The sequence below is a fragment of the Hyperolius riggenbachi genome, chromosome 2 (assembly GCF_040937935.1).
Source record: "Hyperolius riggenbachi isolate aHypRig1 chromosome 2, aHypRig1.pri, whole genome shotgun sequence".
Classification (NCBI taxonomy): Eukaryota; Metazoa; Chordata; class Amphibia; order Anura; family Hyperoliidae; genus Hyperolius; species Hyperolius riggenbachi.
In genome coordinates, this window is record NC_090647.1 from 439,149,640 (window position 1) to 439,174,787 (window position 25,148).

Consider the following 25,148-nt stretch of genomic DNA (forward strand, 5'->3'; position numbering starts at 1 on the left):
ACTTTAACTTGATCTATTTAATGCCCAGTGGATATCTGTATTTAGTTCCGTTAGAACAGTGGCGCACCAAACATCAGAGTAATTAATCAATAATGCAGGGCAGACTGCTGTTGCAGAAGCCAGTGATACAGGTGCCAACAGATGACTTCTGTAGTGAGCAGAGAAGCAAGCTCCAGGCTATTTAGATTAGCTTGATTGCAGGTAACCTTATCTCTTTTCCCAGCTCCCTCTCCCACCTTGTTGTCTTCCCCATGACCCTTTCCTCTTTTCAGATTTTGGTGGCTTCTTTTAACAGCATGTCCCTGCCAAACAGCACTGGTAATGTCTGCTGCTCTGGTGAGAGGTCTTCCTGCCATTTCTCCTCTCCCTTTGTCTTGTGCCTCTACCTCTTTATCCCCCCCCCCCCCCAATACATCCCCCTATTGCATTTGTCACCCTTTTCTGACTGTCCTCAGAGGAACTCACAATCTAATCATACCATAGTCATAGTCTAATGTCTTACCATATTATTATTGTGTATTTATATAGCACTGACATCTTCTGCAGCACTGTATAGAGTACAGAGTTTCATAATGGTTAGCTCCATCCACATCCTGATGACTCCTTTTCCCTAAAAAAAACCCCCAAATTTGCAGCGACACACTCTGCGCCCCAACCCCTCAATCCTCCGATCAAAAAATTTGGTTAGGTGTTTTTTTTTTGGGGGGGGGGGGGGGGGGGGGCAGGGGCGGATGTCTGTAAATAATCAGCACCAGGGGTCAAATTCCCTAGGTGCACCACTGCGTTAGAAATAGACTGATGTACTTTTTATTGAAAGTTAAATGGTAATTAAATTCCCTCCCCTGGCAGCTGAATGAGTCTACTTGTATTTCACACTGTCGTGGTTGGTGTTTACACTTCATGTTACAATTGCAGCTCTTAAACCGAAAATAAGACTGTGAGGCTGCAGAAATGTTCTATTTACTATAACTACTACACATATTGTTTGCTATCTCATAAGTTTATTTTCAGTTCATGTTTACTTTAGGATGTGGTTAACGACTGATATGTACCTGATATTGATCATTTATCACCTTGCTGTATGGTGATCTGAGTTAATATCCTTCTCCATGTCACAGTCTTAGGTTTTGAACTGCTCATTGCATTTTAAAGCTATGAAGCTTCATTCTCATGCCACTCCTAAACTGCTCCACCCCATCCCTATAGAGTTCAGAGAGAATGGCTTTTCGCAGTCTATGCTTGATTGACATTATGTTTCCAGCATCGACTGGGAGGGCTCATTTTCTTTTAACAGACAGTTATGGCCCCTTAAAGGGAACCAGAGAGGACTGGGGGGTGAAAAAAAGGAAAAGAACTTATACATACCTGGGGCTTCTTCCAGCCCCATAAGCCTGAACCGATCCCACGCCGCCGTCCTCCGCTTCCTGGATCCGCCGGTAACCGTCTTGTCACTTCCGGCTGACGCGGCCAATTGTCCGCATCACAGGGGCTCCCTCCATACCTGTATGCATGCGGCTGCGCAGTAGGCAGCCTCATGCGTATCTGTATGGAGAGAGCACTCTGTGATGCGGAGAATCGACTTCCGGCAATGACGGGACCCGGTGGTGGCGGATCCTGGCAGCGGAGGAGGGCAGCGTGGGAGCGATCTGTGCATATGGGGCTGGAGGAAGCCCCAGGTATGTATATTTCATCCTCTCTGGTTCCCTTTAACCTCTTTGCATCTAGACCTTGTTTCCCAATTGTCCAATTACTTTTGAGCTCCTGAAATGAAGGGATTGTGTTAAAAAATGCTTTAGTTGCCTCACATTTTTATGCAATCGTTTGGTTTACCCCACTGAATTAATGGGAACACAAGGTGAGAGGGTTATGGAAGCTGCCATGTTTATTTCCTTGTAAACAATACCAGTCAAAACCCTGGAACAAGCATATGGCTAATCCAGGGAACCCTGAGTCAGAGTACTATTATTAGAGACACATGATCAGGAGGACTGCCAGGCAACTGGTATTGTTTAAAAGGAAATAAATATGGCAGCCTCCATACTTCTCTCACCTTGGGTTTCCTTTAAAGCTGAAAGTAACTGCATTTGAGTCGTTTCATTTAAAATTCATTGTGGTAATGTACAGAACCAAAATTAGAAAAAAAAAGTTGTTTCTGTCCAAAATATCTATGGACCTTGCTGTCATTTTTCATCTTCTCTTAAAAATAACTTTGTAAAACTTTGCAATTTAACCAGTTCCCTACCACATGTTTTTACCACTTCAAGACCAGAGCAATTTTCACATAATGCACCTCCCATTCATTCGCCAATAACTTTATGACTACTTAACACACTGAAACGGTCTATATATTATTTTTTGCGGGACAAACTAGGCTTTCTTTGGGCAATACTTTTTGCTAAGAATTATTTTATTATATATGCATTTTACAGGGAGGAAGAAGAGAAAAATTGCAAAAATTTATAATTTCTTAGTTTTCAGCCATTGTAGTTTAAAAAAAAGTGCTATTGTAGGTAAAACAGTCACATTTTTTTTGCCCATATGTCCCGTTTATTACAACACTTAAATTGTGTCCCTAGTACAATGTATGGCGATAATATTTTATTTTAAAACAAAGGTGTATTTTTTCAGTTTAGTGTTTTTTTTTTATACTATAAACATAATTATAGGTTTTTATTTACAAAAGCAACATTAATATATCGACATAACATACATATTTAAAAAGTCCCTAAGGTAACTATTTATGTAGGTTTTTTTTATGTTGTAATTTTTTTTATTTTTTATTTACAAGTTTTATTTTGGTAACTATGGGTTAGGGGTAGAAGGGGTTTAACAATAGTAAATATTTAAATAAATGTCTAAAGGTAAGAGTGTATTATGGTATATTGGGGTGTATATGGATGTATTTTACTTTTTGGCCACAAGATGGCACTACACTTAGCTCACTGTCTGCTACTTACAGCAGATAGGAACGAAACTGTTTGTAACAGTTTCCTTGTGGTTATGAATGAGAGATGCTTTCTCTCCCATTCATATCGGCACGGGGATCAGGGCTGAGAATGGATTATTCTCATGCCCTGATCACAGAAGAACGGGGATGCGGCGGAAACGACGCTGGAATCACGATTGGCGGCGGTGAGTAAACAGTGCGTATATATACGCCCCTGATCTGCTAGAGGTAAACACAGGGGCGTATATATACGTAGCAGAAATCTGGAACTGGTTAAAAAAAAATACCAAAAAGTAGGCGAAAAGATACAATGAAAATTATTTTGAGTATTTTCTTGTTTGCTGGTGGTTTAACCTTCTTAGCGGTAGGTTAACATCGATGACGTCATCACGATCGTCACCATGGCGACGGGGAAAGCCCTAAAGGGAATCCCGTTCAGAACGGGATTTTCTTATGGGCGAGTGCGCCGGCAGCGATCGAAGGGGTGGGAGGGATAGCGCAGGGAGGGGGGGGCATCATATAGCTAGCGCTAGGCTAGCTACATGATAGGGAAAATTAAAAAAAATACTGCTGCGCATACACCCTGGCGCTCTTAATAGAACGCCAGGGTGGTTGAAGGGCATTTTATTTACAAGTTGTGAAAAGATCAACTAGGAGAAAACTCAGGAGAAAAAGTTAATTGCATATGGGCCAATGTGACAGAGTGGTAGATGATCAATGTTAGGGAGATAATAATAATTTACAAGTTAAGTGTGTGCCTAAATTTATACGAGAGAAACAGACCAGGCTTGGGCTTGCAGATGTGATATTGTTCATTTAATATCACACCTGCAAGATGGTAAGTAGCAATGAGCACAATTTTTTAAAAAGACCTTGTAGTTTTTAAGAAGATTGATTTTAAAAATGGAAAGGAAAAAAAGATCAACAAGGTCTTTTTGAAAAATTATTTCTTTAACTTGTTCACACTATTCCTCCTAACATAGGTAGCAATTTTGGTGATTACAGCATGTATGGGGACTTTGCTATTAACCGCTAAAGAATGAATTAAAGAATGACTTAAATAAAATCAATTCAATTTCCAAATCATAATTATGCCCATAATTGCGAGAATGTATGCGAAATTACTCATATTTAGCACATTACAATCACACAGCCAGCAGTGGGCCCCTGTGCAAAATTGTAATTGTGGGCCCCCTATGACCTTATGGGCATGGCTACAACCTGCGGCGCGCTAAGCGTGCCGCGGCAAAAAATAGTGGATAGAACCTGCGCCGCGTAGCGCCGCGGCAAAAAATGGGCGTGGCAATGACCAGATGAGGGCGGAGCTAACTGTAACTTAAAGCGAACTCCCGTTTATTTCCTTTTAAACAATACTAGTTGCCTGGCGGCCCTGCTGATCTATTTGGCTGCAGTAATAAACTGAATTACACCAACAACAAGCATGCAGCTAATCTTCTCAGTTCTGACAATATTGTCAGAAACCCCTGACCTGCTGCATGCTTGTTCAGGGTCTATGGTTGAAAGAATAAGAGGCAGAGGACCAGCACGGCAGCCAGTCAACTGGTATTGCTTAAAAGGAGAGAAATATGGCAGCCTCAATATTATTCTCACCTCAGGTTCCCTTGAAAAGTGCAACGCAAAGACAGTGGGCCCAAGTTTTGGTGACTCTTTCCCCAGAAAATTCACATAATTGTGCAGGTTTTTTCAAGAAAATACACATATATGCCTAGAAAATACGTGCAATCATGTCGGCAGATATGCCCAGAAAATACGTGCAATCATGTCGGCAGATATGCCCAGAAAATACGTGCAATCAAGTCGGCAGATATGCCCAGAAAATACGTGCAATCAAGTCGGCAGATATGCCCAGAAAATACGTGCAATCAAGTCGGCAGATATGCCCAGAAAATACGTGCAAACAAGTCGGCAGATATGCCCAGAAAATACATGCAATCAAGTCGGCAGATATGCCCAGAAAATACGTGCAAACAAGTCGGCAGATATGCCCAGAAAATACGTGCAATCATGTCGGCAGATATGCCCAGAAAATACATGCAATCATGTCGGCAGATTTGCGAAGAAAATACATGCAATCATGTGGCAGACCTGCCCAGAACATACACCTGCTAATATAAATAAAACAAAAACATTTACTCACCTGCAGCAGCAGACCTCCTGTCCCAGCCTCCATCCGGCGCGCAGCTCCCATGGGTGGTTGGGTGGATAGGTAGCCTAGTGGGTGGGTGAGTGGGTGGGTGGGTTGGTAGCCTGGTGGGTGGGTGGGTAGGTAGCCTGGTGGGTAGGTAGCCTGGTGGGTTGGTGGATAGGTAGCCTGGTGGGTGGGTGGGTTGGTAGCCTGGTGGGTGGGTAACTAGCCCGGTAGGTAGGTAGATAGGTAGCCCGGTGGGTGGGTAGGTAGGTAGCCTGGTGGGTGGGTGGGTAGGTAGGTAGCCTGGTGGGTTGGTAACTAGCCCGGTAGGTAGCCGGTGGGTGGTTAGGTAGGTAGCCTGGTGGGTGGGTAGGTAGGTAGCCTGGTGGGTGGGTTGGTAACTAGCCCGGTAGGTAGCCGGGTGGGTGGTTAGGTAGGTAGCCGGGTGGGTGGTTAGGTAGGTAGCTGGGTGGGTGGTTAGGTAGGTAGCCTGGTGGGTGCGTGGGTAGCCGGGTGGGTGGGTAGGTAGCCTGGTGGGTGGGTTGGTAACTAGCCCGGTAGGTAGCCGGGTGGGTGGTTAGGTAGGTAGCCTGGTGGGTGGGTAGGTAGCCTGGTGGGTGGGTAGGTAGGTAGCCTGGTGGGTGGGTAGGTAGCCTGGTGGGTGGGTTGGTAACAAGCCCGGTAGGTAGCCGGGTGGGTGGTTAGGTAGGTAGCTAGGTGGGTGGTTAGGTAGGTACCCAGGTGGGTGGTTAGGTAGGTAGCCGGGTGGGTAGGTAGGTAGCCTGGTGGGTGGGTGGGTAGCCGGGTGGGTGGGTAGGTAGCCTGGTGGGTGGGTTGGTAACTAGCCCGGTAGGTAGCCGGGTGGGTGGTTAGGTAGGTAGCCGGGTGGGTGGTTAGGTAGGTAGGTAGCCGGGTGGGTGGTTAGGTAGGTAGCCGGGTGGGTAGGTAGGTAGGTAGCCGGGTGGGTAGGTAGCCGGGTGGGTAGGTGGGTAGGTAGCCGGGTGGGTGGTTAGGTAGTTGGGTGGGTGGTTAGGTAGGAAGCCTGGTGGGTGGGTAGGTAGCCGGGTGGGTAGGTAGCCGGGTGGGTGGTTAGGTAGTTGGGTGGGTGGTTAGGTAGGAAGCCTGGTGGGTGGGTAGGTAGCCAGGTGGGTAGGTAGGTAGGAAGCCTGGTGGGTGGTTAGGTAGTCGGGTGGGTAGGTAGGAAGCCTGGTGGGTGGGTAGGTAGGTAGGTAGCCGGGTGGGTAGGTGGTTAGGTAGCCGGGTGGGTAGCTATCCGGGTGGGGGGCCCGACTCCTATCCTCCCTCCCTCCCTCCCTTCCTCACCTCGGGGGGCCCCCTCCCGATATGCGCGGCGGGAGAGCGAGCGGCAAATGCAGGAAGTCTTCAGGGCTCTCCAGGCATCCGCTAGAGGCCCAGCCGCTGAGTCTCCAATATGTCTCCAACTGGAGACATATTGGAGACCAAGCGGCTGGGCCTCTAGCGGATGCCTGGAGAGCCCTGAAGACTTCCTGCATTTGCCGCTCGCTCGCTCTTCTGCCGCGCATATCGGGAGGGGGGCCCCCCGAGGTGAGGGAGGGAGGGAGGATAGGAGTCGGGGGGCCCCCCGGGGAATAAAATAATAAAAAAAAAAATATAAAAAAAAATAAATACTTAATGGGCCCCTGAAGAAAACGGAACTTCAGGGGCCCTCGTGCGGCTGCACGGCCGTATGTCCGCCACTGACAATCATCACTAATAGTAAGGCAGAGCTAATGAGCCAGCAGAATTACAACCCTGAAAAGTTTTGTTTCTCTCCTTTAAAAACAGTCGAAACAGCTCCAGCAGAATGGCCCACAAGATCATGCACATTCCTTCACAAGTCTTTTCAAGTAACGTATGCCCCTTAGGGCCCTTTTCCAATATATATACAGTGGCTTGCAAAAGTATTCGGCCCCCTTGAAGTTTTCCACATTTTGTCACATTACTGCCACAAATATGAATCAATTTAATTGGAATTCCACATGAAAGACCAACACAAAGTGGTGTACACATGAGAAGTGGAACGAAAATCATACATGATTCCAAACATTTTTTACAAATAAATAACTGCAAAGTGGGGTGTGCGTAATTATTCGGCCCCCTTTGATCTGAGTGCAGTCAGTTGCCCACAGACATTGCCTGATAAGTGCTAATGACTAAATAGAGTGCACCTATGTGTAATCTAATGTCAGTACAAATACAGCTGCTCTGTGATGGCCTCAGAGGTTGTCTAAGAGAATATTGGGAGCAACAACACCATGAAGTCCAAAGAACACACAAGACAGGTCAGGGATCAAGTTATTGAGAAATTTAAAGCAGGCTTAGGCTACACAAAGATTTCCAAAGCCTTGAACATCCCACGGAGCACTGCTCAAGCGATAATTCAGAAATGGAAGGAGTATGGCACAACTGTAAACCTACCAAGACAAGGCTGTCCACCTAAACTCACAGGCCGAACAAGGAGAGCACTGATCAGAAATGCAGTCAAGAGGCCCATGGCGACTCTGGACGAGCTGCAGAGATCTACAGCTCAGGTGGGGGAATCTGTCCATAGGACAACTATTAGTCATGCACTGCACAAAGTTGGCCTTTATGGAAGAGTGGCAAGAAGAAAGCCACTGTTAACAGAAATCTGAAATAAAAAGAAGCGGACTCCGGCACTCCAATGCAGAGGTAGTTTATTCAAGCACGGTAGATAGAAGCAACAGGTTACAGAACGCCTGTGTCAACAGCTGTTTCGCATGTAGTCACGCCTCCTCAGGACACCAAGGCTGTTAACAGAAAAGCATAAGAAGTCCCATTTGCAGTTTGCCACAAGCCATGTGGGGGACACAGCAAACATGTGGAAGAAGGTGCTCTGGTCAGATGAGACCAAAATGGAACTTTTTGGCCAAAATGCAAAACGCTATGTGTGGCGGAAAACTAACACTGTACATCAATCTGAACACACCATCCCCACTGTCAAATATGGTGGTGGCAGAATCATGGTCTGGGGGTGCTTCTCTTCAGCAGGGACAGGGAAGCTGGTCAGAGTTGATGGGAAGATGGATGGAGCCAAATACAGGGCAAACTTGGAAGAAAACCTCTTGGAAACTGCAAAAGACTTGAGACTGGGGCGAAGGTTCAACTTCTAGCAGGACAATGACCCTAAACATAAAGCCAGGGCAACAATGGAATGGTTTAAAACAAAACATATCCATTTGTTAGAATGGCCCAGTCAAAGTCCAGATCTAAATCCAATCGAGAATCTGTGGCAAGATCTGAAAACTGCTGTTCACAAACGCTGTCCATCTAATCTGACTAAGCTGGAGCTGTTTTGCAAAGAAGAATGGGCAAGGATTTCAGTCTCTAGATGTGAAAAGCTGGTAGAGACACACCCTAAAATACTGGCAGCTGTAAGGTGGTTCTATAAAGTATTGACTCAGGGGGCCGAATAATTACACACACCCCACTTTGCAGTTATTTATTTGTAAAAAAATATTTGAAATCATGTATGATTTTCGTTCCAGTTCTCACATGTACACCACTTTGTATTGGTCTTTCATGTGGAATTCCAATACAATTGATTCATGTTTGTGGCAGTAATGTGACAAAATGTGGAAAACTTCAAGGGGGCCGAATACTTTTGCAAGCCACTGTATGCGATGCGGCTACATAGCCGCATCACACCACGGGTGATCTGATCCCAATGCATGGCAATGGAACAGTTTCCATTCCGTGCATTGCATGCGGAGCGATCCGAGAATCTCCCAATGCGGAAGTGTCGCGGACAGCAGCGGAAGTGATGAGATGCGGCTAGGTAGCCGCACTCGCATCACTCCGCAAATGGAAAATGGCCCTACAAGTAATGATAAATGTGATATGTGATTATTACAGTAATGTGATAATTTTACTTAATTACCTCTTACAACTCTTGAGAGTTCTTAATAAAAGATATCAGTGTTTACCTGCAGCACTCGATTGTGTTGTGGTGTTGGCTGAAGTACTGAATTCAGTAGATGTTGTATTGGTGTGATCAGTCACTTTGTATGAAGTATGAGACCAACTACTGACAGATGTAGTAGGCCCACTGATTACTGTTGTGGTCGAAGTCCTGTTAATGGATGTAAATGTTCCACTACTGACACTCGTCTTAGAGTTAGTGATTACAGTAGTTCCAGCACCCACTGTTGTATTTGATCTAATATTAGTTGTTGAAATGGATCCAGTGTTCCATACAGTGGAGTTTGCTCCATTAATATTAGTTACAGAAGATGGAATGGTAATAGCTGTAGTGGCTTTATTACTAGAGGTTGTATTAGATGCACTGACTGTGGTCTTCGCGTTGGTGGAAAAGGTGTTGCTGTTGCTTGCAGTTTGAATTCCTGCAGTAGTCGTACCGCTGCTACCTCCACTTGAACTACTCCCTGAACTTGATCCATTTCCTGAACTACATGTCAAATTTCCATTTTTAATGCTGAAATAAGACAAAGGGAGAAAATTTGAGTTATTGCAATAAACACACATGAACAACAAAAATATTACATTGGCAGATTACTTCCCATTAAAATGTTTCCACCATGTGCTTTTGGCACTCTTTAAGTGGTAAAACAAGTAAAAACATCCTTTTAAGCCAAGCCTTATGACATTTCAATGGCTGGCACAAGTGTACTGCCCCATAGCTGGTTCTTGCTATGATCTACATCGAGTTGTTTTTCATGTTTGTTATGAATTATATTATATAATTATATGAATTATACATATTATGAATGATATATGTAAATATTAGTGGTCTGAAACTCAGCATTTCTTCTTTGCTCTAAAAGATTCCTTACAGCTTTAAAGCTACTATCACAAAAAAATTGTAGCAGAACAGCATTCAAACAGTTAAATACAGCACTCAGCTGCACTCAGCTTAGGATCCGATCCGAAGTGGAGATAACGATATCTTTTGTTTGCATTATTCAGTGGCTACATTTTGTGTAACAACTGAAAACAGGTCTCTTTAAAGCTTTCTCTGCTTCAAGCATGCACACAGTTCACTAAAAGATTTTAATATATAATAAAAAGAAGCTTTAATAAAATGCAATGGCAGCTTTCAGAGCATATAAACTGTACTTTGGGAACTTGTTATTTGTAAATGGACAATATTACTTGTGCACAAAAGCAAATATGATAACTGTATCTAATTAATATTATAAATGCGAAAGTTTGGATGTTTGTTACTCAATCACGCAACAATGGCTGAACGGATTTGAATGAAATTTGGCACACACGTAGTACATTACCTGGAATAACATATAGGATACTTTTTATCCACATAACCAAAAAGTGGGCGAAGACAAATACAAATTTCACTGGGAAAATGTAAACTGCAGCCATTCTTACACTGTTTATGGTAGGGTTCGCAAACTTTGCACAGTTGGTCCCTGGGTGACTGGGATTAATATTCAGAAAAGTGGGTAGAGCCTACAAAAAATAGTCAAAATTCACCTATTGATTTTCAAGTGGAATATTTAATTGCTGCCATTTTTGCACTGTTAATGGCACAAGCCTCAAACCTGGTACAGTTGTTCACTGGATGACTGGGGCTCAACTCCAGAAAAGGGGGTGGAGCCACAGCCAATCAGATTTGTTTCATTTCAATGCAAATTATTGATGCCAAAAACCGCAAAGCTCACAAGCTAGGTCATTGAGTAATTGTGTGTTAGGATTAGAAAAAGTGGGCGGAGCCAACACCAGCCAAATATATACCCGGGCAACACCAGGCTATCAGCTAGTGGATAATAAAAAGTAGGAAAACACATTTTTGTTGAATATTATGTCAGAGTTTCAGACCACTTTAAGGCTTGCTATGTTATGTTAATACTTGTATAGCAATTTTGTCCTGTGGGCCTCAAAGCACTTGAGAGCTACAGTCACCAAGTGTGCTGCTCAGTAGACCATGCTGGAACATTATAGAGTCTTGTCGAGGATTCCTTACTAAATAGGTACTGGCTCGAGCCTGGATTCAAAGCCTGGTCTTCTATGCAGGGCTGGATTTGTACTCTGCCTAAGGCCTAAGGCCACTGTCACCAGCCGCCCCCTTCAGTTTAGGTAGCGAGATGACCCTGCCCCTTTCCCTCTGGTATACGTAGCACTAGCTAGATGACTCCCTTAATCCCTCCTTTTCCCACCCCCTTTCAGTCTAGGTAGCCAGCTCGCCTCCACACAGCAGCAGCCATCAGTGTCACTTATTTCTCATCTCTTCTCCAGTGCAGAAGCTTCCTCTTCATTTTCATCTACAATGCTGTCTAAGTCCATAGCCGCCAGCCACAATGGAAACGTGCACAGAGAGCAAGGTGGCTGCTGCACAGGCGGCTGGCAGCAGAGTACCACAGTCATGCGCTTGCCTGATCTCCCTGCATTGCAGCATTTGCAAGCTTGCAAATGCTGCACCAGTTTAGCCTGCTGCTTTGGTACCCTTGCTCCTGTGGTGCCCTAGGCCATGGCCTAGAAGGCCTTGGCCTAAATCCGGCCCTGCTCTTATGGCCAAGAAGGTGTCTTTAACTAGCCTCCTTCTTGCCCTTGTGTACTTCTAACCCTCAGAATACTGCAAGACTGATTACTTTCTAAATTATCTCTAGCTTTGCATTTGGCAGGGATGTTAGTGTTTAAAGGAAAAGGCCATGGATATGTATGAAGATGATGTTTATTTATGAAGCAAGGTTATTGTTAGAATTTAAGTATGATATGCTTGAATTTGGAGGCCTCCATCACTTTACATAACTGGTTTTAGTAAAAGGGTTTGCTCTGCAGAGTATCTCTTTATGGAGAATTTCTCTTAGCGAGAAATAAAGACATTTGGAGGAATTACAGTTCTGATGTTCAGTAGAACATTGTGCTGTGACTTCCAAGGCCGTAGCAGAGATATCCAGTGTGTAGGCCAGACCAGCTGACGGTAAACAACATAAACATGAGCCATTATTATGAAAATATTCTCCCAAGTACATTAAACAATGGTCTTAGAACATTTCATTTTTGTTAAAAAAAAAATGCATCCATTCAGTTTAGATCTATAAATTAGAAGGGTTAACAGCCCACATTATTTTTACTTGCCTATAAAACTTTGGTATTCAACAGTGTTTCCAGCAATCAATGACAGATAGGAGCATCAGAGTTTACTGCCAATCAGTTGGTTTGACAAGGCATTAAAATTAACAACGATGGCTGCTCCTCTGTGCAGCTCATTATACTGGCAGCAAGGTGGGAGTTTCTGCACATTCTCTTGGCAATAGTAACTCCAAACAAAACACAGTTGCCATGATTACAAAGAAGTGCAGTTTGAGCTTAGGATGTTAGGCTAACTGCATACTGAAACAAAAATATCTTTTTAGTAGCACTAAATTACAAAGGCTTCAATTCATCAAAGAGTGTTCGATAACAAAATCCCAGTCCTTAAAATACCGCATTCGGTATTTTACACTTCACTGTGCTAATTCATCAATATTTTCCCATGTGTGGTAGAGGTTCGTTAAGTTACCGAAGTACTACGGCTTCAGTTCATCAAAGGCTGGGCTTCAGTTCATCAAAGGCTGTTAGATAACGGCAGAGTGGTGCAGAGCAGCTTGGAATGTCTCTGTGTTGTTACAAGCTGATAACAATAGAAGGCATCCAGACATCCCTTTACATGTAAACGTGTGTTATATTTACTGTTACTTATACTGCCTCTGCTGCTCTGAATCTGTCCATCAGTGTTTCTTAACATTTTACTTATTTGCCACAACGTAGATAAACTTCCTGGAGACTTTACAAATGCCATGCTTGGTGATTTCACCACATGCATCTTTGTATATTCAAACAGGGACTCAAAGGGTTAAACCACCGAAGGACATCTGGGGATATCTTTTGTCCCGTTATCTCTGCTCACTGCCTGGGAGGTCTGGAAGCTTGTGTGGAGAAGCCTGTGTGACCTATCAGCAGCACTTACAGGAGAACAGGGGCTGTTTCTATTGGCTGCCTGCTCCTGTTAATCAGGAAAACATTCACACAGAAGGCTTTCGAAGCCTGTAACGACAGGGGAGAGCTGGAGATAAACACCGAATGTGCTAGCGAATGTGGTAACCTTGATGAATTAACATTTACTGACATTTGCTGACATGTGTTGAGCACAAGTCGGTAATTTATCTCATTGCTCTGTGATTTCAGCTTCTCATTCGGTAACAGCTTTGATGAATTAACATTTTCTTAAGTGCTCCGTTAACTCAGCTGTTTTTAGCATTACCGAATGCGGTAATGCTTGATGAATTGAAGCCAAAGAGACTAGTGTAGCTCTGATCTAAGCGTATGGTGATTTTATAATGAAAGTGGAAATTCCCCTGAGTATCCTTAACGAATAAAGGTGAGGGATTTAGTCTGCCTATTTTGAGAACTTTGGAAGTTTATTCATAGGTGGTGGGCATTTAGAAATATCATCTGGCCTACTGTATCTTCTTAAAAGGCTGTTATGCTGGAAAAACATCACAGATATGGCAAAAACATGAACCTACAGGTACAAAATAACAGAGAAGAATGCTACGGCATGCCTGTGAAACATCACTTTGCTCTAGTACAGTCATCTGCAAACTTGGCTCTCCAGTTGTTAAGGAACTACAAGTCCCACAATGCATTTGCCTTTATGAATCATGACTGTGGCTGTCAGACTCCCGCAATGTATTGTGGGACTTGTAGTTCCTTAACAGCTGGAGAGCCAAGTTTGCAAATCACTAGTCTAGTAGGATCCTCTGATCTGATGATGATGAAGAGTCCTACAAGAACTGAAAACCTTTAACCTCAGCACCTGACTATAGTATTTAAAATCACGATCAAATACTTTTATGGAAACTATACAATTTCTCTTTCCTCTACAAATTCTCTGCAGCGCTGCGTAATATGTTGGCGCTATATAAATCTAATAAATAATAATAATAATAATAATATTTATCTATACATGTTATCTATAGTAATATTAGGGTCATTACTTCTGTTTATTTTTCTGCTCAGCAACGCACATTTTCAAAGCTCCTGTTTAGAATTAATTCTTAAAATAAAGCACTTAAAGTGAGCATACAAATATGAGAAATATGAGAGAAATATGTTTAATTTACCTTTAGTAAAACATGTACAATTAATCATCTCATAAGTTTAGTTTCACTTCAGGTTTGCTTTAAAGTGCACCAGAGACGATATGAACTAAAAGTTTTTTTACATATCTGGGGCTTCCACCAGTCCCATGTGTACGGATCGCTCCCATGCCGCTGTCCTCAGTCTTCTGTATCGCCGTACCGGGTCCCTTAACTTCAGCCAGTCATGGCCAGTCTGCACAAGAGAAGTGCGCCATCTACGTATCTCTCCGGCGACTTCTCTTGCGCAGCTGCCGGAGGGTTACGGCAGCCACTGGAAAGATGTGCTGAAGGCGCACTTCTGCGCAGACTGGTTGCTACTGGCTGAAGTTGGGAGCGGCGTGGGAGCGATCTGTGCGCATGGGGCTGGAGGAAGCCCCAGGTATGTTAAAAACTTTTAGTTTATATGGTCTCTTGTTTCCTTTAAGAACAGTTGGGTTGCCTTTCAGCACTGGACAAAGGCTCCAAGAAATTGATATTTTTTTAAAAGTATCATTGGCTCCAGTGTTTCCGAAGGAGGTGATACAGGCTAAGAAGTAGTAACTCTACACTACAATAGGCTGATAAATGGTTTTTAGTATTAAAGGCATAAATATCACACTGGTGCTTTTAGAGGGGGTTATGTATATTTTTATGTCTTCTCTTGATGGTTGGTATCATTTGGGAGGAAGGGAAGTAATGTACAAACATGGTGAAACTCCATTTAACTAGAAAAAGCAGGAAAAGCCAATAGGAAAGAAATTCTGGCAGTTCCGTGTAAGTAGGGCCCAGTGAATATGCAAAGAAGAGATTTTTAGTTTGCTCACATCTGTTGGTGATCATAAATAATTGAAATCTGAGCACTAAAGTGAGTACATTGTTACATATTCAAAGCTGCAATGGTAATATAATGTTTATGCAATACTTTTAACACCCCATTAAAATCATATATATATATATATATATATTTAGATGATGTCTTTTCCCACTGAATGCAGTTACTGGAGGATTTCTGAGACATACCATGGGTTCATTAAACATCCATCACGGCAGCAGCAATACTCTAAAAGTGAAAAATAAATACAATCAATATTTTACAGCAGAACAATGTGTAGCTGATCTGGAAAAAAAAGTCAAAAAAGCTTTCTGGACTCTAGCCATAAAGTCACTCAGCATTTCTTTGAACATTAGTAAATGTGTTAATGCCTTTGTTCAGTCCAAACATCCATGCCTGTATGTTCTGCAACAAGCATATTGAAAATACCTGGCTGGCTGGATTCTGTAGCACAATTCACTGTAGAGATGACATTACATGTTTACTGTACAGTTTTTTTGTCACGACTACTTCCCCATCCCATCATCACCCACACATGAATTAGTAGGGGAGTAGCTGGGAGAAGATACCAACTTGCCTTTCCCTGTGACCACAGATCATCTGATCCAGCCAGGTTTGTAAATAAAACTAAAAACATTTAACTCTTAAAGGGTTATATAAAAGCGCAGTGTAAAATGGTTTAATATTTCAGGCAGGGTAAGTTGATGAGGGGTACAAAGGACTTTTATAAACATACTGGAGAGGGCGTAGGAAGGGTTGCAAACAAGTTGGCAAAATACTTCAAGTGGGATGAAAGAAGACTTCTGCCAACATATAAGGATCAAGATGGGAGTGCATTAACACTTCTATCAAATTGAAGAAAACAATGAAATTTTACAATTTGTATTGATTATTTTCTGAACACTGACAAACGCATAAGAAGTCTTAGGAGTATTCCCTGTACACTTTAGCTGGGGTAGGTGTGCTTGTTTGAGCAATGAGGGGTGATTACTGGGGCACCTTAGTAGGCCAGGGTATGAGTGGACAGTTACAATGTGCACATGGTGCTTTGTCAGGGGATGGGGCTTTGCCATTGCAAGGCATCCCTAACTGCTAGGGTGAGTTTATAGCTCAGCAAGGACCTCCCCAGGCTGTTATTTCTGCTTTCCTTGGAACTTACCACATTCAGCACCTGGGAAAGATGTTGCTCCTCTGATTAACCAAGCTAGCAGGCTCAGGCAACTGCATCAGTTAAAGTGAACCTCCAGACTAAAAATCTACTCAGCAGCACTGAAAAGGCTTGGTATTTCTTCAACAGTTTCACAGCATCAGAACTTTGTTTTTCTTACCCAAGCCTCATTTTAAGCTGCACAGAAGAAAACTGCCTGGCATTTTCCCCTGATGCCCTGATGATTTCTAATGTTGTTGTTCTCGTTCTGCTGTTTTGGTGCAAATTTTTTACATTTTGAATTTGAGATTTTAAGCCTAGCGTGCGCAGCTGGGAGGGTGAATAAGGAAGGACACAGGACAGCTGAAACTGTATCTCATGCTCCCTGTCACCTCCTCTCAACCAAAACGATGGCTGCTCCCATGAAAAAGATGGCTGTCCTCATGGAATCACAAACATTTGCCTGTTCTTTTAAAACAGGGTGGGTAAGAGATTATATTACCTATCTATTTTAATTAACAGAACTAATGTAGCTTACTGACAGTATATTTGTTTAGGCTGAAGTTCCCCTTTAATGAGCAGAGCTGACCCTTACAACACCGACTTACAGAGAAGGTAAATATTGTGTTCATTAATCACTAATTAATCAAGGGTGAATTAAAGGATATCTGTAATGCCATAAAAAAGAAAGTGTTTCACTTACCTGGGGCTTCTACTGGCCCCCTGCAGACGTCCTGTGCCCGCGCCAGGGCAAAACGATCCTCTGGTCCCCCGCTGCGGCTCACTTTCACTTTCCTCTGTCGTTGGCCACTACGCCTGCACAGCCCTGGCTGCAGGCGTCTTTGTTTGCACCCTGCGCAGAACGCTCCCAGTGATAGGAGTGCGGATGTACGCAGCCAGGACTGCGCAGGCGCAATGGATGTTGACTAAATTACAAAACAGCGAAAATGAAACTTAACCGCAACGGGGGACTGGAGGATCGGTGAGTTAAGATGATGGCACAGAGCGGCTGCAAGGGGCTAGCAGAAGCCCCAGGTAAGTGAAACTCTTTCTTTTTTATGGCATTACAGGTTTCCTTTAAAGTTGAAGTGAGGTAAAATAACCAGTAGTAAGCCCTATGCTAAAATAGTGTATTAGCATGAAACCACAAGTAACTCAGGCCAACTCATCCTGTGCATATACAACAGCCCATTGTGTCAGTTTGACCAGAAGCCCATAATTATATTTTTTTAGATATATATTATTTTTCTTTGGTTTCTGATGTTTGTGAAAATCCATAAATATGCTATAAAGGTATGCAGTATTAAACAGTTTTCAGAAAGAAAAGGCTGCTTACCAATGTAATGAATAGCTTGTACATATAAGCTTGCATTTTGCACGCTCCATACAAAACATATGTCATTGACACTGACATTGACCAAAATCTTGCATTTTTCTGGACTAGAAAATAAAGAAATCAGAAAACAGAATCAATTGTAAAATTAGAACATATATCATTTATAAACAAATAAAAACAGAAAAGTTCTGAGAACATATACTGTATATTCAACCCTTTTGCTATGAAACCCCTAAAAATCTAGTCCAACCAATTAACTTCTGGAGTTACATAATTAGCGACCACCTGTGTGTAATCAAAGAATTGCATGATCTGCCACAATACCCGCATAAACAGATCTTGTCTGAAAGGACTGACTTTGCAACTCCACTTAGCAAGCAACATAAAGAACAAGAAGCATTCCCAACTGTTTAGAGGAAACATTATAGAAAAGTATAGATCAGGCTTGGGTTTAAAAAAAAAATCAAAATCCCAAATTTTGATTATGCTACTGGGCACGATTAAATGGATTATAAGAAAAAGAATGGTCCATGCCAACATTACAAGCCTAGTAAAGACAGGTTCATTAGATCCCATTCAAATCTAAATTCAATTAGAAGGGTTGAGGAGTTATGGCTACAGGCAGAGTAGTATGTGAACATATATTTATTAGATCCTGGTTTAATTTGAAATATTCAGTAAAAACTCAAACCATCCTTATGCATGGCCAGTGAGGGCCAGGCAGGGTTTGGAAGTAAGGGGTAGAAGACGATGTTTCACTCCGCAATAGGCAAAGCAAGGAATTTGCCAAAATATAGTTTTCTGAGTTTTTATTTTAATTATTGTTTGGGTCACAATAAAAACACACATTTTTTACTCTCAAAATAATACACATGAGCCCTTATTCAATTTACTTGCTTGCTGGTGGCATAAAAGGCATTTTATTGATAAAGTGTGAAATATCACCTAGGAAAAAGCTTAGGAAAAAAAGTGAATTGAATAAGGGCAATGATGTGTAAATTAAAACGTGCTAAGCTCCAAAACTTAACTTTAATTCCAGGTTGTTAAAAACCTGAAATGAAAACGAGACTAGACAAAACAAGACAAAAACCAAGGGGAATCAATACTTTTGTAAGGCAATGTTTGTTACAATGGTATATGATACATAAAGACTACCGTATATACTCGCATATAAGCCGACCCGCATATAAGCCGACCCCCCAACTTTTCCCTGAAAAAACTGGGGAAAATGATTGACCCCCATATAAGCCGGGGGTAGGAAATGCTGGATTGGTGCAGCCCCACAGTGTGTCCCAGTATAGCTAGTATAGTGCCCAGTATAGGTAGGTAGTGTCCAGTATAGCTAGTATAGTGCCCAGTATAGCTAGTAAAGTGCCCAGTATAGCCAGTATAGTGCCCAGTATAGCCAGTATAGCGCCCAGTATGGGTAGGTAGTGCCTCAGTTTAGCTAGTATAGTGCCCAGTTTAGCCAGTATAGTGACCAGTTTAGTTAGTATAGTGCCCAGTTTAGCCAGTATAGTGCCCAGTTTAGTGCCCAGTTTAGCTAGTATAGTGCCCAGTTTAGCTAGTATAGTGCCCAGTTTAGCCAGTATAGTGCCCAGTTTAGCCAGTATAGTGCCCAGTTTAGCTAGTATAGTGCCCAGTTTAGCTAGTATAGTGCCCAGTTTAGCCAATATAGTGCCCAGTTTAGACAGTATAGTGCCCAGTTTAGCCAGTATAGTGCCCAGTTTAGCCAGTATAGTGCCCAGTTTAGCCAATATAGTGCCCAGTTTAGCCAGTATAGTGCCCAGTTTAGCTAGTTTAGTGCCCAGTTTAGCCAGTATAGTGCCCAGTTTAGCTAGTAAAGTGCCCAGTTTAGCCAATATAGTGACCAGTTTAGCCAGTATAGTGCCCAGTTTAGCCAGTATAGTGCCCAGTTTAGCTAGTATAGTGCCCAGTTTAGCCAGTATAGTGCCCAGTTTAGCTAGTTTAGTGCCCAGTTTAGCCAGTATAGTGCCCAGTTTAGCTAATATAGTGCCCAGTTTAGCCAGTATAGTGCCCAGTTTAGCCAGTATAGTGCCCAGTTTAGCTAGTTTAGTGCCCAGTTTAGCCAGTATAGTGCCCAGTTTAGCCAGTATAGTGCCCAGCATAGGTAGGTAGTACTCCCCCGGCTCCCCCCCCCCCCCGCCGCTGCTATTACCTGCAGGCAGCGGCCGCTTCCTAATCCGCGTTCCTCTTCTTAAACTTTTCAGCGTGTATCACAGCAGCGCGCCCGGCGCTGCTGCTGTGACGATGCAGAGTGCAGGAAAGAGCGCGGCTCCCTATAACGGCGATCAGTATCGCCGTTACCAAGGGAACCGCTCTTTCCTGCCCCTGCATCGTCACAGCAGCAGCGCCGGGCGCGCTGCTGTGATACACGCTGAAAAGTTTAAGAAGAGGAACGCGGATTAGGAAGCGGCCGCTGCCTGCAGGTAATAGCAGCGGCGGTCGCGGGGGGAGCGGGGCGCGGAACACCCACCACTAACCACTATACCACCAGGGAAGACTCGCATACAAGCTGACCCCCCAACTTTTGACCCCCTTTTTGGGGGTCAAAAATTCGGCTTGTATGCGAGTATATACGGTATCTGCAGTCATGCACATAAGTACAGTTCTCTATGTGTCCTCGATGTTGGTGCCCCAGGAAGACAACCACATACCTGAACCTTCCTTGTAATTGCCCTTGAATAAAGGCCGGCCTCCACCCACTATACTGTATATAGTATTAATCTTATTGACTTCCCAACTGCTACTGATCCAATAATCCTCTGTCTTATGGATTATCATGGGCCTGTTCATGCACATCATTTTACAGTGGTTTTGCAGTATGGTTCCCCTATGGTTGACAGCTGTATAACACTGCTGATCCACTGCCCCATCATCCCGTACCCACATACATTTCCAGGAAACCATTTAAACACAGTTGCATCAATAGTTGCACATGCATTCTTCTATCACAATTGTTGCTTCTAGTTCTCAGATGCTGCATGCAGTGCCTATCACATAGTTCACCTTCTAAATTGCTGTCATAGACTTGCATTGAAATTCTGAGTGAAGACCTGCATTTGTACATGGCTATAATACAGCCAGTGGTGCTGTTCTATGATAAAGATGTGATGTGGCACTTGCAATGTACCCACTGTAACTTTATAAAAACATGGAAACATTGACTGTGTAAAGAATGTGATCTGGCAGTTTACATTCTTAATGGTTTTTACAACTCGTCCCCCAGGTCTCAGATCCTGCCTGGAAGGTCCCCCAGCATCCCCCTGGTCCCTTCCATGGTCCCGCTGGTGGCTTCAGCATGCACGCCCCCCGAAGCATCATCACGACGTTAGCATCCTGTGCATGCACGTTTCTCTAAAGGCGTGATAATGCACCAGGGGCACGCATTTGCGACTTCAGTCTAAGTCGCTAGATTACCAGAACCACCAGTGGGAAAACAGAAGGGACCAGGAGGACGTCAGGGGACCTTGGGGGCTAAGGGGGGGGGGGGGGGTGGAGGAAGCCCCAGGTAAGTCCAGATTTTTTTTATAGCACTGCTCAGGGTCCCTTTAAGGGTTTTGATAGGTTTCAGAATGCTATTTCTGTACTTGTACAACAAGGAGATATACAGAAACTCATTAAATATGCAGTTGATGATTATAACTGTCAGAGCATTATAGTGGGATCATAGCACAGTTTTTGATAATGTCAGTGCCTGATATGTCAAATGTATACTCCTGTAAAATAGTTATGCCATAAAGAATTTTGCAAAAAAAGGAATGCAGAAGAAACAAGAAAAAAATATACTTACAGATATTTGATACTATAATTGTATGCTCGATTGTAATCTCTAGAAAAACAAATAAAAAACAATATTAGAATCAGTAATAGGCTTGCAATGCCAGTACAAAGTGAAACACTATATGTGAGGGCCCAGTCATACGAAGGGTTGGGGCTCACTAGATCGCTTTCAGATGCACTTTGATATTATGGACAATTCCAAAAACTGGTAGGCTAATGAAAGTCAATGGAGGTGATCCCACAGGAGCAATTTGCCAAAATCGCAATCACCCTGCATGCAGCATTTTCAAAGCAATTTCATAGAGTAAAGCAGAGATAAAATCGTTCTCCCTGAAATTGCTCCAGAAATCACTCTGATTTTACATGATAAAATCGCTCTAAAAAATACTAGAAGTTTAGAGAGCATTTTGCAATTGCAGGTGGGTCCCAGGCCTAAGGGCTCTTACTTTGTGTGCAGTGGAAAACAGCCCTTAAACTGCTACGGGACCACTTTCAGGTGAGGACCAAAAGCGAATCAACAGACATGCAGAAAATTACCATGCTTTCCAAGGGCCTGTTCATGCATTCTTTTGCATGGTAATGTCTGTTGTCTATCACAATGGACATTCCTGATCTGCACAATAATTGGAACATATGCCTTGTTGTATGATTGCACCGCAGTGGTAACGCCCTGTGCAAACCTTCTGGACCATTTTGGTGCTATTGCAGAAGAATCACACAGAAACAGAGGCAGTGGCAAAGCCAAGAAGGTGTGGGTCCCAGTGCAAGTTTTACATTGCCCCCTCTCCCCCCCCCCCAGGCAATCTACATATACCAATTGATATGGCGCACCAAAACATGCCCAGGACTACCAAAGTGACAGAGGTGCAAGAAGGGGATGGGAAATAGTTTGTTAATGATCACTACTATTCAAAGCATCTATGGAAGTGATTATTACCAGCACAGAACCAATAAAAAGCTTATACTGTAGTTGAGGGAGCCTTCTGGCCCAAGGGCGGCACAACCTCTGCACCCCCTATTGCTACGCCACTAAATCGAGGGATTGAGGTGTGGAGGGGGGCTAAATCTTTCAAGTAAGGACACAGCAATAAATGTACTTTTATTGCAGTAGTAATCGGTAGTAATAGGAAAGCACAGAACTTTACAGGGTTTTTACCCTTACTTCCTGTTTATTCTTTCCAATGGAAGACATATATGCGGTACTAATATAAAATCACATGAAAAGACCTTCCACATGCTAATCCAATTAAGAATAAAGTAATGAAGAAGTGTTTTTTACTATTATTTACTGTACTATGTTTTCACTTTCATTCAACTGTACTGAAAGAACAAGATCAAAACATGTATACACAAAGAACTTACTCTATTGCCTTAGATGCTTCTGTGCAATTCTGTAAATAAATAAGTACATTAAGTATATTCTCCAAAAGTTTGTAACATTTTGTAAACACAGGAAAATTGTTAACGTTGTACTAAAGTTAGGTGTTTATCTGTTGGAAATCAAACTGGTGGTTCTGTATCAGGGGATCAGCAATGATTTTTCTCAGACTGTCAGGCACCTGCTATCCACTGTGACATTCCTGCATACCTTATGGCAGGTGGCTAAGCAGAAATTGGGTGCACCCATAAGGAATGTTCTAAGGCAGAATTTATTTTGGTTATGTGCTATTTCATAAAAGTTAGATTATGAATCAAGCTGAATGAATGAAAGTAAAGTGGCCATACATCTACCGTTTTTGCGTTCAAATTGACCATCCTCCTATTTGCTAATTTCATGTAATCAAATAAAAAAAAAACGGAGCTGCAACATTTCCCCCCAATTGATTATTTGACCAATTTGGGACCAAAATCGGTCAAAAGCATCGATCGGCCATGCTGGAGAATCTCGGTCGCACGTGGATGATCGGGGGTGCGGCTGTAACAGTGTGTGATATCACAATAACCGACATATACGACAGACTTCCAGCCAGTGCTACTCCCAGTTTCTCTTCCGTTGTCAGGAACTTCCTGTATTCAGACCATAAGACCCTGTAGCTTTTTCTCTCCACTTCTGGAGGACAATAAAATGCGTCTTATGGTCCAAAAATAATTTTACCTGCCTTTTACGGGGTCAACCCTTATGTCAAGGACCATGTGGACTGGTTCAGGTGGTGAAGCCCCATGATGGCTGGCTAAGATAAAATGGGGCTTAGGAGAGAAGCCACAATGATTATTTTTCGTTTTTAATAAAATGTAAAACAATTAAAGAAAATTATTAGTTGAAAATAAAAACTTTTACTCTCCTTTTCCCTAATTTTTGATGTTAAAGAATGCTTCTAACATCTAAAATTTCAAAATTCAAATATATATTCAAATACGTTAGAGGTTTGCTTACACTCAGCACTAGCAGCAAATGTTACTGTATCAGGGCCTATCACTGCTGCTACCATCAGGGCAGATATATGTCTGTTTTTGGACCACGGGCAAATGGACAAAGGGACAATCATGAACTGTATATGCTAAGCACTTGTTCAATATTGGACAGACATGCAGCACTTGAAAAACAAAAACCTCTGTAGAAGCGCATAGCGCGAAACGGCTGTCAGGCTTGCTGTCCCCTCCACCCACCACTCGTTTTCTCTCTCCTGCAACAGTATGTGCCTCTTTTTATCCATGTTTGATGATTATGTTTTATATGAAGACTGCACAATAAAGTAAGTTGTCAGCAGTGCCGGCTCTCATTCTCCTCCTCAGGGCAGGTTCTAGATTTTTGCTGCCTGAGACTTGTGAAGATGCACCCCCCCCCCCCCCCCAGCAACTCCATTCCTCCTCAGCCAGGACAGCAGTGCCACCTGCTCACTTCTGCTGTGCAAGTCAAATGAAATACTGCTGCTATCCTGCCTCCTCACTCATTGTCAGAATCCTCACACAGCACAACAAGTTGCTTTTCCGCAATGATGGGCTCTTCACCTCACTCTCCTCTTGCTTCTCCTCCTACTCTGACTGCAGGTTGTTAATGTAAACACAGTACTAACATGCTGCCCCAGTAATGTCTGTGCCTGATGCAAATATTTCACCTTGCCTCATGAGAGAACCGGCTCTGCTCCTCCTCCTTCATTAACAGACTGTTCAACTGCTAGCCAGAGTATGCTGAATCACACTGGTTGCAGGACAATATTCACAGCATCCATCACCTCTCAGGCTACAGTGTCAATGCTCTAATCCTTTGCTGTCACACTTTTTTTAAATGAAGTATTAAAAGTAAATGTACAGTATCACTTTATAAAAAAGCAATACAAAAAACACACTTACAGATTTAAGAATGACCTCATACACTGTTGAAGAAAAAAAAAATACATTAGTAACTCAAAGTTTTAATGTAATGAGAGAAAGAAAAAAAAAGATATTCTGCATAACGGTAATTTCATATGTACCAGTGGCCCCACACTGTGCTCAGTATTACTTCTAGTTCCCATACTGTGCTCAGTATTACTTCTAGTTCCCAGACTGTGCTCAGTATTACTTCTAGTTCCCAGACTGTGCTCAGTATTACTTCTAGTTCCCACACTGTGCTCAGTATTACTCCTTGTCCCCATACTGTGATCAGTATTACTCCTTGTCCCCATACTGTGCTCAGTATTACTCCTTGTCCCCATACTGTGCTCAGTATTACTCCTTGTCCCCATACTGTGCTCAGTATTACTCCTTGTCCCCATACTGTGCTCGGCATAGCTATAAGCCCACCTAAATGTGTTCAGAAGTTCCCATACTGTGCTCAGTATTACTCCAAGTCCCCATACTGTGCTCAATATTACTTCTAGTCCCCATACTGTGG

General features: G+C 42.9%; 1 protein-coding gene across 4 annotated transcripts in view; it reads right to left on the minus strand.

The window, feature by feature from the left end:
- The window catches only part of ADGRG2 (adhesion G protein-coupled receptor G2), a 234,306-nt gene that overhangs the window by 33,578 nt on the left and 175,580 nt on the right, over positions 1 to 25,148 (minus strand). For all 4 annotated transcript variants that reach the window (XM_068269980.1, XM_068269981.1, XM_068269979.1 and 1 more), the window contains 6 exons: positions 24,626 to 24,648; positions 22,697 to 22,725; positions 21,345 to 21,383; positions 17,531 to 17,634; positions 15,236 to 15,275; positions 9,062 to 9,570 (listed from right to left, as the gene is read on the minus strand). In XM_068269980.1, the coding sequence (XP_068126081.1) occupies positions 9,062 to 9,570; positions 15,236 to 15,275; positions 17,531 to 17,634; positions 21,345 to 21,383; positions 22,697 to 22,725; positions 24,626 to 24,648 (744 nt within the window). The remainder of the gene's footprint in view (positions 1 to 9,061; positions 9,571 to 15,235; positions 15,276 to 17,530; positions 17,635 to 21,344; positions 21,384 to 22,696; positions 22,726 to 24,625; positions 24,649 to 25,148) is intronic.